Source organism: Syngnathoides biaculeatus, chromosome 3 (assembly GCF_019802595.1).
Source record: "Syngnathoides biaculeatus isolate LvHL_M chromosome 3, ASM1980259v1, whole genome shotgun sequence".
NCBI classification, from domain to species: Eukaryota; Metazoa; Chordata; class Actinopteri; order Syngnathiformes; family Syngnathidae; genus Syngnathoides; species Syngnathoides biaculeatus.
Genome location: NC_084642.1, coordinates 1,523,609 through 1,542,830, shown reverse-complemented (window position 1 = coordinate 1,542,830; position 19,222 = coordinate 1,523,609). Strand labels below are relative to the sequence as shown.

Genomic DNA, 19,222 nt, shown 5'->3' with positions numbered 1-19,222 from the left:
AGACGCCGCTAGGAAGTGATTTCATCTATAACTTGGGAGTCATTTCTGGATACGAAGCCGACCCCAGTTGTCAGTTTTCCGTCTGAAAACTCTTCAAACGTCGAGGATGGCAGCATTACGCATGAGCTTCAGAGTTTGTTGCCGTTCAAAGTCCCCGAGGAGCACAACTCTCAAGACCGGTGCCGCTCGCTGCCAATGGCTGACTCCTCCCGAGGATGGATGAGCGCACACACATAAACAAAATTATTGTTCAAATTGTCATTTAAATTGCGCCCAGTCCCACTTTTGATGCCTTTGTGGCGGAGGAGACGGCCAGAAATGTGCGTGGCGGTCCCGCTGGGACTCGCAGACCTTGAGAAGACAAACTTCCCGTTTGGGAACCGTACAAAATCTCTTTGGGGAATACCAAGAGAAATCTTTTGGGGAGTTTTCTAGCAAAAAAAAAAAAAAAAAAAGGGTGGGAGGTGTGTGTGTGTGTCTAAGGGGTGATTGACCAAAGCTCATTACGAACAAGAATAGAAAAATGACGGACAGCAACTACACTCACTGAAATGTTTCCATGGCGATGCGGGGCAGAGGGCTTTTCTGCCTCACATGTTTAAAAAAAAAAAAAAAAAAAAGGCACAAGAAGATAGGCAAGCCCAAAGGAAATCACTTTTAAAAAATGTCATCATAAAGAATATGAAATCTGTGTCGATACAATGGAGGTGGAAAGGGTTCATGGACCAATCAGCGAGTCGATTTGACAACCCCGCATCAACTTTTAAAGCGTGAAGTCGACTTCAGCTCATCTCAAAAGATTCTATACCGGCGGTAACTCGGGACCGGCGGCGAGGAACGCGGGCCCAAAGCGAACTCCACCCATCGTGCGCTAACGAGGACTTTATTGATCGATCAGAGAAGTTTTATCCGAGCGACGACGGCGTTCACGAATCGGACGTCGTCTCAACTTTTGTCACACTAACCCTACTACAAAAAGGTGAAATAGTTCAACCCCGAATAGCAAATCACTTTGTGATGTCGTTCCGACTGGAGAAAGCCACGATGAAGTGGTTCAGATCTCCGGCAAAACTCTCTTCTTGTCGTTGGCAGAATTTGAGGGGCTCGATGATTCCATCAGTAACACGAGGAAAAATCTCTTTGGTGGCGACAAATTGTTGGTAATGTTGGATCTTTGTTCTGCTTTTCACGGACTCCAATCCCCACAAGCCCCCGTTGAACCAGTGGCATTTGTTTGCGTTCCAATAAACAATAAGACGGGCGGGAGGGAGGGACGGAGGGTCAGTCTAATTCCAGACAAAAGCTGCGACCACTCCAGACTTTATGACTTCCTATGAATTATTGATGCGTGCGCGGCGTCGCAGTCGAGCAATTTTCCCCGACATAAAGGGCCGCGGTGGCGGGCGCCGACCACAGGGGGCTCCTCTTTTGTGATTATAATTAAACTGACATTTGCGACTCGCTAATGCGTGCCGGAAAATACGACAACTTAACTGCCGTTTCGTAAGCTGTGGAACAAAAAAGTGAAGGACGAGAAACGATAAAAAGAATCAAACCTGCCAGAGACGCTCGGGGCACACGTCCAGTATGTCCAAAATGGACTGCGATACGCGATCGTCACTCTTTTAGCCGGTTAATCGTCATAAATAAACAATAGAAATGAATAGACGCACCAACTAGAAATAATCCACAAAGTAAAAAAAAAAAAAAAAAATCAACGTCACCGCATCCGTTCGATATCATACGCAACATTTACAAAAGAATTAAACGTGTCCAGACAGGTCGTCATGAAATGTTCTATCACGATGGACGCTATCGCTCGTCTCGTCAGTTATTCATGACGACCGCTACCTTGCGCAGTAGAAATAACGAAAAAAAAAATAAAAATCAGCAACTCTGAAAAAGTCAATCATGCTCGGACGTGTATGAAATATACGATCACGGTCAACGCGATTGCTCCTCCGGACAGCTTTTCCACCTCCTCCTCCTCCTCCGTCTTGCACGGGACAAAAAAAAAAACTGCAAATAAACAACAAAGTCCGGAAGACGCTCGCTCAAGCACGCACGCAAAGTATTTGTCATTTGATGAGAGGGGTGACCGCCCCCACCGTTCAGCACTGCGCACAATACAAATAAAGTCAAAGATAAGAAATAATCCCCCGAAAATTCATGGCACCATCATCGCTCCTCTGGCCATTTATTCACGACGACCGCTGCCTTTGCCTGATACAAACAAAGTTTCAAATAATCATGACTTCACTCTTCACTGCGTTCGGTCAAGCACATGCACAAAACTGCCGCCGCGCACAACTGAAATCAAAACAAGGACTCCAGATAATCCACAACAATAGAAAAAAAGTCGTCGTCCCCCCCCCCGGCTATAAACGACACCTCGACATCATCCCGGAGCCCCCAACTGACCTGTAGCCGTGCTGCGTGTCCACGCACACGCCCCCGTTGGAGCACGGGTTCTCGGGGTAAGCGTCGCACGGCTGATGCGTCTGCTGGCGTCCGGGGCAGGCGCAGACGGCGGCCGCCTCCACCGTGACGGAGACCAAAGTCCTGGGGCCGCAGTCCGCAACGGTGGGCGCGTCCCGGACGCCGACGACGCTGGAGCAGCCGCCCGCCCCGCCGCACTCGGACCGGGGGCACTCGTCCACGCGCACCTGGAAGACTCGGACCTGCAGGAAGGACTGGAGCTGCAAGGACACACAAAAGTCCACGTCGGGTTCTCGTATCATCTTATGGTTTCAGCATAGTAAGACTTTCAAATTTGGGTTTGCGGTCTGGGTTCGTGTTTCCAATTCGGATTTCACGTCAGATTTCGGCTCCCAACGCCCGGTTTTAGGAGAGGGTTACTGTTTTAAGGTATCTTTTGAAACAGGTTTACGTCAGGGTTCGGGCTTCGGGTTCACCTTTTAAATAGTATTTTGCCATCTACGTAGGCTTCTGGTTTCTTTAGTTGTGCATGTTTTCCCACGTTCATTTATTTGTGGCCACCTGTTCTCACGAAGGCCCCCGGCCAGCCCCCTCGTCTCAACCAATCGGCTTCCCCCTCAGCCACTGGTGTCTCGTCCATGTGGTCCTCGTTGTCTCGTAACTGTTTGTTTTTAGCTCCCTAGTTTTCCATTGCTTGTGTGCGCATGTTTCTCAGGTCATGTTTTGTTGTTACTTGGTTTATTTGTCTTTTCGTGAAAATGAAATGTGATTTTTCAGAGTCCCGCACCGTTGCCCAGCCTCACTGCATCCCCGGACTTGGGTCCTCCACCCCTTGCCTTGCCTCCCCTGGTGTTCTTAACCCCCCCGCTGTGACAATTATCAGTCAAGATTTGGGCTTCAAAGTCGGGTGTAAAGACATTTTTAGGGTTTCAAACCAGTGTGACAGTTTCAAAGTTGGTCTTTAGGTCTGGCCTGGTCTTTCAGGTTAAGGTTAGCATTTTGGGTGGAAGACCAGCTCACGTTTGAAGTGCAGCGTTACGGCTTCAAGTTAGGGTTAGTGTCTCAAGTGAGGTTTTAAATTTGGATTTCGGCCCTTTAAACCCAGCAAAAACTCATGGATGACGGTCCTTTGCGTCGTCACTTGTAGGGAATTATCATGACTTATTGGGTGTGCTTGCTTCAGTCACTTGGGTTATTTCTGATACAAGTTCCGCTCCAAAGTAGCAAACGGACCTTCTGCTTGTGCGCCGCCAGGTAACCGTGTATCTTCTCGGGCCGCAGGAAGGCGCCGGCGACGCGCACGGCGAAGCGCACGTCCAGCATGCGGCCGGGGGCGTCGCTCAGGCCGAACACGTAGACGGCGGACGGCGACGCCGACAGCATCTCGGACAGGAAGTCGGACAGGAGCTCGAAGCGGCTGCGCTGCTTCCCCCTCGGCTCCATGAACTCGTTGGCCGTCATGTCTGCGAGGCAAAACCACACAAACGCTGACGAAAAAGTCCCAAAACAGTCTGGCCGGACGGCGATTCGCGATCTTCGGAGAACCGCGTCCGAGTCTTAAAGGCGATCAAACGCGTTGACGCCAAAATTTCTTTTTCGTTAAAACGCTGCCTTTTTGCCGCTAAAATCGCAAGTGGCGACTGCAAATTTCAAAGTTCTCATTTCTGAAGATCATATTCATGATGATTGAAGTCATTCTTTAAATTAATTAAAAAAAAAAAAGAAAACATTACAACAATTAAGACATTTTTATTCTGGCTAATGATAGTCATTCAAGATAAAATGACGAAACGTGAATTTTTCGCAAGTTGAAGCCCATTTTACATGTAACTAAACTAATCCGTTCCAAGCCCCCCCCCAACCCTCTGCCAAAGACGTATTTTGTAGTCTTTATCCTGCGAGAATAACTCATGATAAAGCATCGTAACATTACTTTGAATTCATAAAGCAATTAAACACAACCGGACGATAACAAGTTTGCCATTTTCAAGAAAAGAGAAAAAAGTCATGACCCTCCCAAAAATAAAAGAGCCATTTTTTCGTCCTACCGTAATAGCGGCAAAATATTACACAAACTGCACTCATGGAAATGGGAAGTGATGAAGGAAAACGTACCAATTCCCAAAACTGAAAGATGAATGGATGAATTATTGAAAAAAGGCTTGTTGTTGTTTGGAAAGTTAGCATGTGTGTGTGTGTGTGTGTGGGGGGGGGGGAGTAATGTAAGCGTTCCAGTTGAAGGTAATTCGGCTGCGGACAATTTCGCAGAGAACACGTCGACCGGTGTTTTATTCCCGTCCGAGTCCAGATTTCAAAATTGCCCTTTGAATTTAGCGCCGGGTTTCACTTCAAGGTTGAGGTTTGAAGGGAGCTTCAATTCCGCACTTTAAACAAAAACAACCACAGGAGGCCCAATTTGATGCTTTGTTGCTTTCTCGCGACAGCCAATTGACACGCGGCACCAGACTTGTCATCTTTTTACCGATTGACAGCGCTCACGGGTGGCTTTCATCACAGCCCGTCTCGAAAATTGTCTTCATCTGTCTGCATCCGTACGCAAACGTGGCACGCCAGCCTTTTAATTTATGACTAAAAATGAATGCATTGTAACAATAAATCAGCGTAAATGACTGCCTTGCTTTTTTTTTTTTTTGGAGGAAAAACAAGGATATCAGAGAAAAGGCACGCATCAAAGAAGCTTCGTCATCTGGGAGGGAAGCAAGAAGCACACACTGGTGAGAGTCCTCAAGCAGTCTTTTGCGAAGCCGAGTGTAACATTTCCAGCGAGCGCTCGCTCGGCCCTCCATTCATCATCCGCCGGTCGCGACTGTCTTCTGTCATCAGCCGCGTTTTTTTTTTTTTTTTGGCCGAGCAACAAACGAAAACAAGCAGCCGGCGCACAGAAAGTATCGGGACGCGGCTCGCGGGGAAACCCCGGGAAGGGCCTGGGGGGTACGGACACAAAGTAACGGGACGCGCCGCTTCCTCCCATTTGACCTCTAAAAAACCCATCCGGCCATCCGTCACGCATTTACGAATCATTTTCTCACGCTGTGATCAATAACGCGAAAGACCTAACCCGGAAAGGAAGGAAAAATGACTTTTACTGAACCTCAATTTGACGCACTAATTAATAAATCAGACTGTCTGTCAAATGGAAGCACTTTTGTGTGGGCCAAAATCATCAGAACACGACAAAATGATTGTAAATACATCTAAAAATGAAAAAAAAAAAGACTTGAAATTGTCTCAAAAGTTGATCCCACATTTACTTAGGGGTGATTTTGAGTTCACTATTTTTCGAATATCCAAAAAAAAGTGTCTTCAGTTGGGGTGCATTCAAATGGGGTTGGGCTGTATTCATATCAAAAGGTCGTAATTGGCCATTCCGACCTGTCAATTACTCGTACAATGCTAGCCAATCAGATAGCCGCATTGTCTTCACCCCGGTTGTCAGTAGCGTGCGCTTGGAAAAGTTCATGTTATGAAGTAAATGGTCCTCAGATGGCCTTGGGGAACGTGCAATGCCGATGAAAGATATCCTGCTAGGTTGATTCATTTTCCAAAGCCTAAAAGACAGCTGAGCAAGTGTCTACGATGCATTAAGGCCTGCGGAAGAGCGCACGCACAACTAAACTCACTTCGAAAGACCACTGGTGAGCTTTCCAAGTTAAAAGTACTCACCCTGCTTTACATGCGCACTACGATTCCACTTTTTGATCCTGTTGGATTTCAATATGAAGTTTGTGAGGCGTCAAACGTTTTTGCATCGATCGGCAACGTTTCGCTGTAACTCTAACGTTGCGACCGGCTCCGTCCAAAATCTTAATTCCGTGTACATATCCTGGCGTGAAATAGTTGAGACCTCTCCGTAGAACTCTCTTGGACGAGTCTGCCACATTTGGCAAAAAACACACTGCAGTGTTACCAGGAATACGCGATAGAGAATCAACTTCCAACATGTTCTGTTCGGTCGCCATTTTGGTTGCTTGTGGGACATGGCTAAGGGGGCGGAGCTTAAGGTCGCCATCGGAAAGTTCCATTGTTTTTGAGGGGGGAAAAAAAAAGCCATTCTAAAGTAACCATTTTCAAAATTTTAATGCCAAAATGTCAATGTTGGGCGTTTGAAATGAAACTTGATGATTTGCCACATTTGACCTACCGATCGTTGAAAACTGGAACATTTCCGTTATTGTTCCAGACAAAGTAACACGAATGCTTCGTAGTAACTTTCCAGTTTTGTTCTGGTCGTTCTTTTAGCGACGGTTCGAGAGAGAGAGAGAGAGAGAGAGAGCGTCCAAGGGAAACAATAAAGCCTCATGGGTAAAAAATTGATGTCGCTCCTAGCCAGTGGGATGCCAGGAAGATGCTGTGGCGATAGCCAATGGGAGAGCAGCTCTATCGCGCCACACAAACCGGGAAAAATGATTTTTACATTCGGTGGAATTTGGGGGCTGCTAATCCAGCGGCATTTTTTTCCTTTCGTATTGTGAATTTTCCTTTGTAACTAGAGACAATATTTTTCCTACAGGCGTTTCGTCACCTGGATTTTTTTTGTTACTAGAGACGTTCATAAATTGAGGTACTACAATATGTCAATGGGAACTTTTTGAAAAGAGGACTTTTAAGGCAATTGTCCATATAAAACCAAGTCTTCATCCAAAAAAAAAAAAGAGTTTTTACCATTATTGATGAAATTAGATGGAAAATAACAAGGCCACTTTCCTTCATTGCAAATGGGAATCCATCCGCCCGTCTCTCCGTGGCCTCTATCATCCATTAAGCATCGCCTCCATCCTCCCATACTTGTACACAGAGATCTTAAAACGTTCCGGAAGTCGTTTTGCAATGTACATTTTTCTTAAGTAGAAGCGCATTTTACATGTAAAAAACCTAATCCGTTCCAACCCCCCCCCTCGACCCCCTGCCAAAAGTGCATCATGTAAAGAAGAACAATTATGTTCATTTACCTTTGGCATTGGGTGGATGACTAGCAAAAAGACCAAGTCTTCATCCAAAAAAAGGGGTTTTTAGCTTTATTGATGAAATTAGATGGAAAATAACAAGGCCACTTTCCTTCATTGCAAATGGGAATCCATCCGTCCGTCTGTCCGTGGCCACAATCATCCATTAATCATCAGCTCTCTGTACACCGAGATCTTAAAAAGTTCCGGAAGTCGTTTTGTAATGTACATTTTTCGTAAGTAGAAGCGCATTTTACATGTAAAAAACCTAATCCGTTCCAACCCCCCCCCTCGACCCCCTGCCAAAAGTGCATCATGTAAAGAAGAACAATTATGTTCATTTACCTTTGGCATTGGGTGGATGACTAGCAAAAAGACAAAGTCTTCATCCAAAAAAAAAAAAAAAGAGTTTTTAGCTTTATTGCTGAAATTAGATGGAAAATAACAAGGCCACTTTCCTTCATTGCAAATGGGAATCCATCCGTCCGTCTGTCCGTGGCCACAATCATCCATTAATCATCAGCTCTCTGTACACCGAGATCTTAAAAAGTTCCGGAAGTCGTTTTGTAATGTACATTTTTCGTAAGTAGAAGCGCATTTTACATGCAAAAAACCTAATCCGTTCCAACCCCCCCCCCCACCCCCTGCCAAAAGTGCATCATGTAAAGAAGAACAATTATGTTCATTTACCTTTGGCATTGGGTGGATGACTAGCAAAAAGACCAAGTCTTCATCCAAAAAAAGGGGTTTTTACCATTATTGATCAAATTATATGGAAAATAACAAGGCCACTTTCCTTCATTGCAAATGGGAATCCATCCGTCCGTCTGTCCGTGGCCACAATCATCCATTAATCATCAGCTCCCTGTACACCGAGATCTTAAAAAGGAGGTCGGACGAGCGTCGGAGGCAAACGTCAACTCCCATCCATCCGCCCGGTCGGCGGAGGACGGACGAGGGCTGACAGGGAGACGGTCGGGAGTAAAGTGGGCCGAGGGAATCCCGCTAAGTCCTAACGCTGTGCGACAGTCTCTGCACCTGGCGCACATCCAAACACGCTGCTGCTCTCTCCTCCCTGCAGGCTTTCTGCCTCCGTCTGAATACATTATCCGGGGCGAGCACACGCACGACTGAATTGAAAAAAAAAAAACATTTAAAACGGTTTCTGCGGCGGAGGATTTTTTTGGGTTTTTTGGTCCAAGGCTCCCTTGCTTTGAGAAAGCTGCCTTGAAAAGAGTCGCAAAGTACCGGGAGAGACAACAATGCTGCGAGTCGTTACTTCCATCGATCGGAGCGGCCGAGACAGCAAAACACAAACACCGATCGAGGAGTCCAATCAAGACGCGGAGGAACAAGAGCAAAATCGTTGCCGGAGGAGCAAAAATCCTCTCTGGGTTGCCGGCAGAATATCGCTAATAATAACGCTTCAGGTCCGTTTCCTCAGATGACATCAAAGGTCATCAATAATAAATCAAGCAAAGTGTCTCGTCGGGGGTCTCGCTGGTGACGGCAGAATTTTTCCCCGAAAAAGACGCTCTTTGGGACCGGTCATGGAAAGGTGGGACTTTTGGGGCGTGGCTTCTTCAGGCTTCTTTGTGGCTCGACTCAAATGTGGTCTTGGGGGTTGGCGGACTTCCTGCGTCTTTTCAGGCACGGCTTCTTGAGACTTTTGTGGTTTTTTTTTTTTTTCTTTCTTTTCTACGTGGGTCCGCTCCTTGATGGACGGGCCTGCCAAAACTCATCTTGGCGAATGAAAGCGGTTCGGGGGGGGGGGGGGGGGGGGGGGCAAAGCAGGGACACGGCTGAAAGAACTTCATCCTTCAGGACAGCCGCTGAAAGCAGGAGCGCAGAAGATATTTTGCCAATTTCTCAGTCGTATCGATCCTCCCTCGCTAGCTAGCCAGAAATATTTCGGCAATATCTCGCCTGACCGTGTCGCCTTCGAAAGTCCGTCCGGGTCTGGCGTCAGGGAGCTTTTGTGGACTTTACCGCCTTTTCCCCCAAAAAACGCGTCCACGGCGGGGGGGGGGGGGGGGGGGGGGGTGTCTCGTGTTAATCTCACAGAGGCCGTTCGAGTTATTGCATTCCGCGAAGGAGATTTCCAAAGTCGGGCCCCGGTCTGCAAGTAACGCTGGAAGTGGAATATTTTCATAAAAGTCCATCCCGCCGACGGTCAATCGATGCGATGCGAGCGCTTCTTATTCTCGGCTCGCTTTCACCTCCGGATGATCTCCAAGTCAGATTTGGCTTTGATGATTTTCTTTTGATGCCGTTGACGGAGGCTGCGAGTATTTTTTTTGGTTTTTTTTTTTTTGTCGATTTTTCCAGGAGACGCCGTTTGAGTTCAACCATCCCCCCCCCCCCCCCCAAAATCAGACATATTACGGAAAATTGCCTTCTCATTGTCTGACGTATGATTCGTAATCACTGCGGCAGCCATTGATGGCCTTTCAGAGACGAACCCAATTTCCGGTATGCTTTTTGATCACATTGTTGGTGTTTATTTTTCCAGTAAATGTTGTTCCCGGTCAAGAGCGTTCCGGTTCTTCAGTTCCGTGCTTGATTCAAACGGAGCGCACGCAATAAAAATCCGACGGCTCGAATAATACGAATCCTGTGGAAAAAATTACTGTCTCATGAGAGCGAAGCAAAGGACATGACAACGGAGGCGTTTTTATTTTTATTTGTATTGACCACGCTGAGGGTCGCGGAGGAGCGGAAGGAAGCGCGACAGCCGGCGTGCTGAGCGTCTTTCCATTTTCGCTCGCAACGCTTCCACCGGCTGCTCCGTGTCACATCCGTCTACCTCTGCAAAACCACAAAATCCTCTCACGCGCATCGGCGCTCCCCTTCCGTCCTCCTTCCGCTCTCTTTGGAATCTTCCATTTCAATATCTGAGAGATGCTAAAAGCCCCTCAGCCGTGTCCTATTTCTCCCGGCCCGACGTCAACGGGAAGATGCGCCGTCTGCGGATGTAGCGCGCGTGTGTCCGACTGGCGGACAACGTTAAAAAAAAAAAAAAAAAAAAAAATCTTTCATCTTTGCTCAACACAAAAGTGCGGAATAGAGCAACAGTTATCAATTCAGAATTTTTAAAAATGATTCTCGTTTGATCGCTGACATTGGGCAGAATCCTCGCGTCGACAAAACTGTACCAAAACTAATTCTGCCATTATTATTATTATTATTTCCATTTTAGGTGAACGTCCTCTGTGAGAGAAAAAAAAATCTAAATCCACAAACCACAATGTATGATTTTTTAAAAAATATAATTCATTTGTATGTTACTTCTGTAAATAGGTATTTATGAGAATCAGTGTTAATATTTGGGATTTTGCCCCGTTCCACCACCGAGATCTCCTCCAGATCAGACAAGTTTCTGGGCTGATTGTTGAGATTTTCTAGAGGGTTTAAGCCCGGAGACTGGCGGGGAGACTCCAGAAACTTGCTACGGTTCTTAGAGAGCCAGCCGGTCCTCGGTTATCCTGGCTGTGCGGTCGGGGTCGTTGTTATCTTGGAAGACCCAGACCGGATCCAGATCCAGACCCGTCTTCAAACCCCGGAGGGAGGTTGGTCCCCAAAAAATGTCACAATCCGAGACCCCCGATCATCCTCTCCTTAACTCACTGCGGTTGTCCTGTCCCATGTGCAGAAAAGCAGCCCCAAACCATGATGCTTCCACAGTAGGGTTGGTGTTCTTGGGATGGTTTATTCTTCATTCGTCCTCCTCCAAACACGGGGAGTGCAATTAAGAGCACAAAGTTCTATTTTGGTCTCATCTGTCCACAGGTTTGTCCCATGACTCCTCAGGATCATCTAAACAGTCCTGGGAAACTTCAGACGGGCCTGGATGAGTGCTGATTCAAGCAGGGGAACATTCCGCCCCATGCGTGATTTGAAGCCATGACCATGACAATAACCTTGGAAACTGGATCAGCTCCTGCCGAGTAGTTCTTCACCTTTCTTAGGATCACTGAGAGGCCACCAAGTGAGCTCTTGCTTAGAGACCTGGTTTAGCTTCTTCCATTTTCTAATAATTGCTCCAACAGTTGATCTTTGTTTTCCACCAAGCAGCTTGGCGACTGCTCCGTTGCCCTTTGCAGCCTTGTGGAGGTCTACAATTTGGTTTCTGGTGTCTTTGGACAAACAACTCTTTGCTCTTAGCCATGTTGGTAGTTGGAGTCTTGCTGATTGGGAGGGCAGGACGGGTGTCTTCGTGCAACTCACGATCTCAACCAGGTGCTTCGAATTTAGAATATCGAATGGAATGTGCTTTGACTTTTTAGAGGTGGACTAACAGGCCTTTGGGGACCAGAATTTCTGCTGACCGACAGGTGTTAAAATACTTATTGATTGACACGTGTTCAAATATTTATTTGCAGCTGTACCATACGAATAAATTATGAAAAAGATCAGCCGTTGCGATTACTGGATTTCATTTTTTTTTTTTTTTTTTAGATTCTGTTTCTCATAGTGGACAGGCAGCTACGATGAAAATTTCAAGATTCCATCATGATTACAAAGTGGGAGAAGTTGCAAAACCGCAGGGTGTTCAAATACGATCGATCTATCTATCTATCTAATCTATCTATCTATCTATCTATCTATCTATCTATCTATCTAATCTATCTATCTATCTATCTATCTATCTATCTATCTATCTATCTATCTATCTATCTATCTATCTATCTATCTATCTATCTATCTATCTATCTATCTATCTATCTGTCTATCTGTCTGTCTGTCTGTCTGTCTGTCTGTCTGTCTATCTATCTTCCATCCATCCATCCATCCATCCATCCATCCATCCATCCATCCATCCATCCATCCATCCATCCATCTAAAAAACAAAATCTAGTTGCTTTATATTTTCCGTCTGGTGGAGGTTTTACCTGCGAGGCGGAGCGACGCCGAGTTGTGCACGGCGTCATCGGGGAGCTCTCGAACGTGCACGGTGACCGCGGAGATGGCGTCGGGCCACACGCCGTCGCCCACGCGCACCAGGAAGTGGTAGTCGCCGGCGGGGGCGTTCTCCTTGATGATCACGAAGCCCGTGCGCTTGTTCAGGATGAAGTAGCTGCAAAAAAAATGGAGCACATTGGAAAAAATTGTTGAAGATAAAATTGTGAATATTTTGGGAAACATGTCAGAGATTAGTTGAGAAACGTGATGTTTTTCAGTCAAATTCCAAACTGCGCAAAAACAAGGGCATTGGACGAGACCTCAGTTCGTTGAGCAGGAAGTAGAAGTAGTTTTGCTTTTTATTTGGCTTTTGATATTATATATGTATAATACCTCTGGTGGAAAGCATTGGCCTCACAGTTCTGAGGTCCCGGGTTCAATCCCGGACCCGCCTATGTGGAGTTTGCATGTTCTCCCCGTGCCTGCGTGGCTTTTCTCCGGGCGGGTGGGTGAGGAAACCGTTCCTCCCACATGCAACACTAATTGGACACGGTAAATTGCCCCGTCGGTGTGATTGTGATGGTTTGTCTCCGTCTGCCCTGCTATTGGCTGGCGACCATTTCAGGGTGTACCCCGCCTCCTGCTCGGGATAAACTCCGGCACTCCCGCGACCCTCGTGAGGATAAGCGGCTAAGCAATGGATGGCTGTTTAAAATGCATTTGTTTCACTATTTTATTCTAACCCGTCATTATGATTCCTTTTTTTTTTTTTAAATTAAACCAAATCAACATGAAAGTAATTCAAAGTGCAGAGTTAATAAACGTCAGCCCCAGCTTGACCCCGGCCGACGAGGGCCAAAAAAAAAAAAAAAAAAGAAAGAAAGAAAAAAAAAAGTTTTCCGCCGGCGTTTGAAGCGCGGCCACGCGAGTATTGTACGCGGACGTGGCGGTTCGGGCAAAGCGTGACCTTCTCCCGTCGCCCGAAACAACTCCGAAGTCCTCCAGACACGAGCGGCAAGCAATTAGGACTCGACGGTCTCGCTCCGTCTCGCCACCCCGAGAACGCCTCTGGGGGGCGCCGCGGGTCAAAGCGCCGCCCGTCCAATTACGGGACGGACGCTCCCGCTCATAAATGAAGACGGCGGGCGGCCGCGATGGCCGACGTCGAGATGAGGTCAGTCGGGACGGAGCCGTCGGGGGCGCCCGCGCGCCGGACCGTTGTTGACCGAGGAAAGTGATGAGCGCGCCGGCCCTTTAATGGCGCCGTTGAATTATTTAAAGCACACCACCTTGCACGTGTTGCGTGCGCGCTCTTAATTAAAGTCATCAGCCGACTGTCAGTTGATGCAAAATGCTCGCCAAACGCAGAAAATAAGATCGTTTGGGCCATCTGTTCCCCCTGCCTGCCCTCCATCGTCTTCATCATCTGCATGCGGTCATTTTCATTTTTTGCATTTTGTATTCATTCATTACTTACTGAAGATATAAACTATTTGTTTCATGAATTGGTGTTATTTACTTATTTCGCAAGTGCACAAGAAATGATTGACACCTCGACGGTCACCGCCGTAGGTTGATCTTCCTTGGGTGTGGTGGTTTTCTTTTTTTGCGGGAGGGGGAGAATATTTGAAAAGTTTTTCCAACTTTCTTTGGGGTTTATTCTTTTGTTATTTTTGTTGAATGAAATTGATTAAATCATACCAGGGCTGTTGTATGTTGGACCATTTTATTCTGTTATAATCTACAGTGATACATTTTTTTTCTTTTACATCCAGGACAATTTTTTTGTATTATTTATACATCATTTGAAATTTTTGTATTGATGAATTTATACATTTGCAAATGTTTGTATTGACTGTATTGCATGGTGTACATCAACCTATTTGACACTAATTTGGAAATTTCCTCTTCCATCATTTTTTTATTCAAAATGTATTTAAGTGTGAGCGAGGCTTAATACTAAGCTTCCGTTTTACGACTGACAGTGCTTCACTTCTTTTTACACTTTCATGCCAACGGAACATACACACATATGCAGATAGAGAGAGAGAGAGAGAGAGAGAGAGAGAGAGAGAGAGAGAGAGAGAGATGGATGGATGGATGGAGAGAGAGATGGAGATAGATAGATAGATAGATAGATAGATAGATAGATAGATAGATAGATAGATAGATAGATAGATAGATAGATAGATAGATAGATAGATAGATAGATAGATAGATAGATAGATAGATAGATAGATAGATAGATAGATAGATAGACAGAGGCGACACGGTGGCTCAGTCCCGGGTTCAGTCTTAATTTTTTTTGGAAAAGGTCCATTTTGTAATTTCGTCCTCCATCATTTTTATTCAAAATGTATTTAAGTGTTTGTGGTTTTTTACTATTCCATTTTTTTTTTCTCCATTTAAAATGGAAGCATTTCCTGTGTTTGGTGTCGTACCTCAGCAGATTGCTTCCCATTGGAATGCCACAAAGCGCTCCCGCCGACTGAATTTATCGTCACGATTCGTAATCTTAGCGTTTGTTTGCGGGTCTCCGAATTTGTGTTTTTACCGTCGCTGTGACTGCGTTGGCGGCGGCGGGCGAATGACAAGAAGCTCAGCTCGGAATTTCTCGAGCCAGACGCGGACGAGGCGTTAACGAGGCTTTAAAGCGCAACCTCCCCCCTCGTCGTCGTCTTCCTCCTCCTCCGGCCTTCCCCTTCGCCGCATAAAAATTGAAAAAGGGATGAAAAGACTCCATGGCGGGCTTTTACGATGTCTTTTATGCCCCGTTTTAGTGTTTACTCCATTTCTCGCCGTGAATCTCCGTCCCGCGGGGACGGAGATTGACGGAGGCCGACGAACCGGCGAGGGCGGCGTTTTCCGTCTGCTTCGACAGGTGATGAGTTGCTTTCATCAGGGAGGAGACTTCAGATCGCTGGTGGACGGTAACTAAGTACATTTACTTTCAGCTTTGGACTTCATTCATTCCTTCTGACTGTAACGTGCCGCCGGGATTGATCCAACTACAGTTAATCGGTTAAAACATTTTATAAGTATAAAAATGTTGATTGAAGGTGGATGTAAAAGTCTACACACCCCTCAAATGGCATTTTTTTGTGATCTAAAATATCAAGATCAAAATAAATTAATTCAAAGTTTTTTCATCACTGAAAGAACTATACATTCATCCATTTTATTTACCGCTTATCCTCACGAGGGTCGCAGGAAGTGGCGGAGCCTATCCCAGCTGTCAACGGGCAGGAGGCAAGGCACACCCTGAGCTGGTCGCCAGCCAATCGTAGGGCACACGGAGGCAAAAAGCCGCACTCACAATCATGCGGAGGGGTCAATTTAGGGGATGTGCCCACCCGGAGAAAAGCCACGCAGGCACGGGGAGAACGTGCAAACTCCACACAGGGGGGTCCGGGATTGAACCCGGGACCTCAGAGCTGTGAGGCCAACGCTTTACAAGCTGAGCCGCCGCTGAAAGAATTAAAAACTAAATACATTTTTAAAAGATCAGTCTTTTGAGAGGGAGGTAAAAAGAGTCGAGATGTGCTTGCACAAGTGTGCACACCCTCTAACGTTCAGAATTTGCCAATCGCATCACCTCTGAGTCGACCCAAATATAGTTCAGCCGTTCTGGTCGGCTTTTACCAACACCACAGTCTTGAAGCACAAATACCCCCAAATGCTAACACACAATCCAAAACAACGAAGCTAGCATGCGGTATTTGAAAAACCCTGAAACAACAAATATTTGAGCTCAAACTGTAGTAAAACGCGCAGACGAGTATACGGACAGGCATGCATTCTATCACCCGTCAAAAAAAAAATGATTAATGCTTCGTATTTCCTCATCAAAAGTATGTGTGGAGATGCTATACTGCCCCCTGTTGGCCAAGTCGTCCACACCGGCCCCACAACCCGACCATTGAACTTCCCGAAGCCACGAAATCATGACGCATGCACGGAATTCGTTCTTTATGTTTTCCTCAGCTCCATTTTCTTTGTATTTAAAAAAAAATAATAAAACATTTTGTTTGTGTTCTGCGCGGGGGTGTGAAGGCGATTGATTCCCTTTCAAAATGATTTGAGGGGACATTATGCTGTGAGGAATCGGATTTTGAATATTTTATGGTTCCCAGACGTTTTTAGGGGTGCCCCCTCCCCCCTTTTTGGAAATGAAATTTTCAGCGCCCAACCCCCCCACTTGCAAACATCATACCTTGGGAATCAACAAAAACATGAGGAACAGCTGCGTGTAACTTAATAATGAAAAGCGTTATTGGTAGTTCATGTCAGCCCCCCCCCCTAGTTTGAAAACCATCGTTGTATACTATTAACTCAATAAACAAATACTTTATTCATCCGCATGAGAAATTCTCAGAGGTTTAAAAGTGACAGCCAGCGTTTGCAGTACATCTGCTCGTAAAAAAAAAAAAAGAAGCGGCGCACTAAAACGCGAAAAGCGCCTCCGCGATGAGCTACGGCCCGATTCCCGAAGATGACAAGGTTCCGATCGCCGAGGAATGAAAACGTCCGCGATGGTGACAACAAATAAATAAGTCTGAATGTGGCGCCTCCGCTGGGCCGAAAACGTTTTGACAGTCGCCCAAAGTCGCCTTGTCATGATTTTGACGCGGGCAAGCGACTAAAGCAGAGACGCACGGGCTCTGCTGCGACGTTTTTCAAACCTTTCGGGAGGCCTGAAATATTTCACGGCTCTGCAAAGCAGGTGAGTCCAGGCTTTCTTTTGCCCTTTTCAGACTCTGACAAACGAGAAGACGTGGCCCGAATCGGCCAGGATTTTAAAGGGACAGTCCGCTGAACATAGAAAAACGCCCTAATCCGACGGGTCGCGTCATATGTGCCGTACCTTGAAAATTTCCTTTAATGGTGTTTTGATCGGCAATGGTGAATTTTCACGGGCGCCGCCATTTTGACAACCCAGATGACCGACTTGCGCGGATGTCTTTTAAGTCACGTGAGCCGCCAAAATGCCGCCGCCCGTGAAAATTCGTAATTGGCGATAAAAACACCATTCAACGATGTGGGATTAACCTCAGATTCTCGAGGTACGGTACACATGGAATGTTGGTGCATGGGTTGGAAATTTGGAGTGAGGATTTTCTGCAGTCCATGAAAGTTGCTGACGTTCGTTTTGACCTTCTTTTCCGTTGCGGAAGGAGGAAAGCAAAGCAAAGGGAAAATATTTGTACAGCGAGCGCATTTCAGACACGAGCTAAATCAATGTGCTTTACTTACAAAGCAGCACTGCAACTTTGTCACCAAAGTGACGGGAGTGCGAGGAGTAGAAGACTTGGGGAAAAAGACGCCCTCGACCAGTAAAATTTGGCGTCGTGATGTTTTGTTTTGTTTTTTTTTACGCAGAGGAGAAGGTGTGGCTAACTTTTAAGGGGGGTGCAAATTTGTGGCTTGAAAAGTCGGGCAAAAGTCTTTTCAAGGAGCAGGAAATACGTAAATAAGCGACGAGGGCTTTGGTTGGATCATTTTTCCAGCTGCGCATACGGGAAAGGGGGGCACGGCACCTTTGTCAGCGTGTCGTAGGGGTTGCGTGGCTTAAACATTTGGGGAAAAGGTTGCGACAGCCAACGAATCAAAGGATACGATACGATTCTTTTGACACCCCCCCCCCCCCCAGTCTCCTGGTATGTTGTCTTCACGATCTTAAAAGTCAGTCTGGACACATGATGGCGATTCCGCAGCAAATGTCATCAATCTTGAAGAAATGGCAGAAGAAGAAGTCGTTGGCTTAGTCGGCTCAATTGACGGACGCGCGAATGACGCAAACGCGGAGCCGATCGTCTGGCGGCCGACGGTCGGCCAGATGTTGGCGGCTCGCTCGTCCACGCCGCCGGCCAAGAGCGCCGACGAACGCGCTCCTAACGGATCGTCTGCGATTGGCGCCAAGACGGCAACGGGCGCCACATATTGATCGGCGAATTCCGCAGCTTTCACGCTTCGCACTCTCGTACGATCGGGACCACTTTGATCCCTGCGCAATCTTCCATTTTCTGTGTTTTATGATTTGTTTTGTGTAATGTTTGTGTACTTCATATTGTTCAACTTTCTGTAAAATATACACATTTGCCGGAGTTTTCAATTACCTCACGCGGGTAGAGGAAAACCATAAATGTAATGTGTGTACACCTCACATGTACCATATTTACAGCACGTTAAATGTACGTGTCGTGGTTTATTTCTGGGTGCGTTTCGACTGAAAGGTCAATCCGAAAAGCCCTTCTCCCCTCCTTTCATGCGCCATCAAAGTTCATTTTCTTGAACACCGGAAGCCGCGCACCCCCTCCGACATCCCTGCGGGTTTTAACGGCTTCCAGAACACACAGTACATCATACTTCAACTAATTCCCCCCGTCTGTAAGTTAATTAGTTCTTGGCTACTGCACCGACTTTGGCCGCTAAAGCCATTAAGAATATGCGAAGCGCTAATGTGCAATTTAAAGGCTGCTCGGCTTCACACCGGCAGCGGGAGCTCCCGCGGAAAACCCGACACAATTACGTCCGATATTGCAGCCCGGCAAAAGTCCACAGTATGCCCTTTTAATCTCAACAATTACTTGACTCAAACTATTTGACTTTCCATCAACTTTTTAGTCATCGGGAAGACATTCAACTACACGGTTTACCAACACCACAATCTTGAAGCACAAATACCCCCAAATGCTAACACACAATCCAAAACAACGAAGCTAGCATGCGTCATTTCTCGTGTATAATGCGCATCCCAAAAAAAAAAAAAAAATCAACAGTGTGTATTATACGTAGGTGGAGGGGAACCGTTTGACAATTTATAAATGCACACTGCCATGTCGAGGCTGCGAGAAAGCTGTCCACGTTCATTCCAGTATGCAACCGCCACTTACAGGTGATGACAAGGATGCTGCCTT

At 46.4% G+C, this 19,222-nt stretch overlaps 1 protein-coding gene across 1 annotated transcript in view; it reads right to left on the bottom strand.

The window, feature by feature from the left end:
* Positions 1–19,222, bottom strand: part of si:ch211-186j3.6 (neural-cadherin) — a 230,939-nt gene that overhangs the window by 55,968 nt on the left and 155,749 nt on the right. The window contains exons 25-27 of the mRNA XM_061813479.1: positions 12,296–12,480; positions 3,673–3,902; positions 2,422–2,699 (exon numbers count right to left, since the gene is read on the bottom strand). Coding sequence (XP_061669463.1) covers positions 2,422–2,699; positions 3,673–3,902; positions 12,296–12,480 — 693 coding nt within the window. The remainder of the gene's footprint in view (positions 1–2,421; positions 2,700–3,672; positions 3,903–12,295; positions 12,481–19,222) is intronic.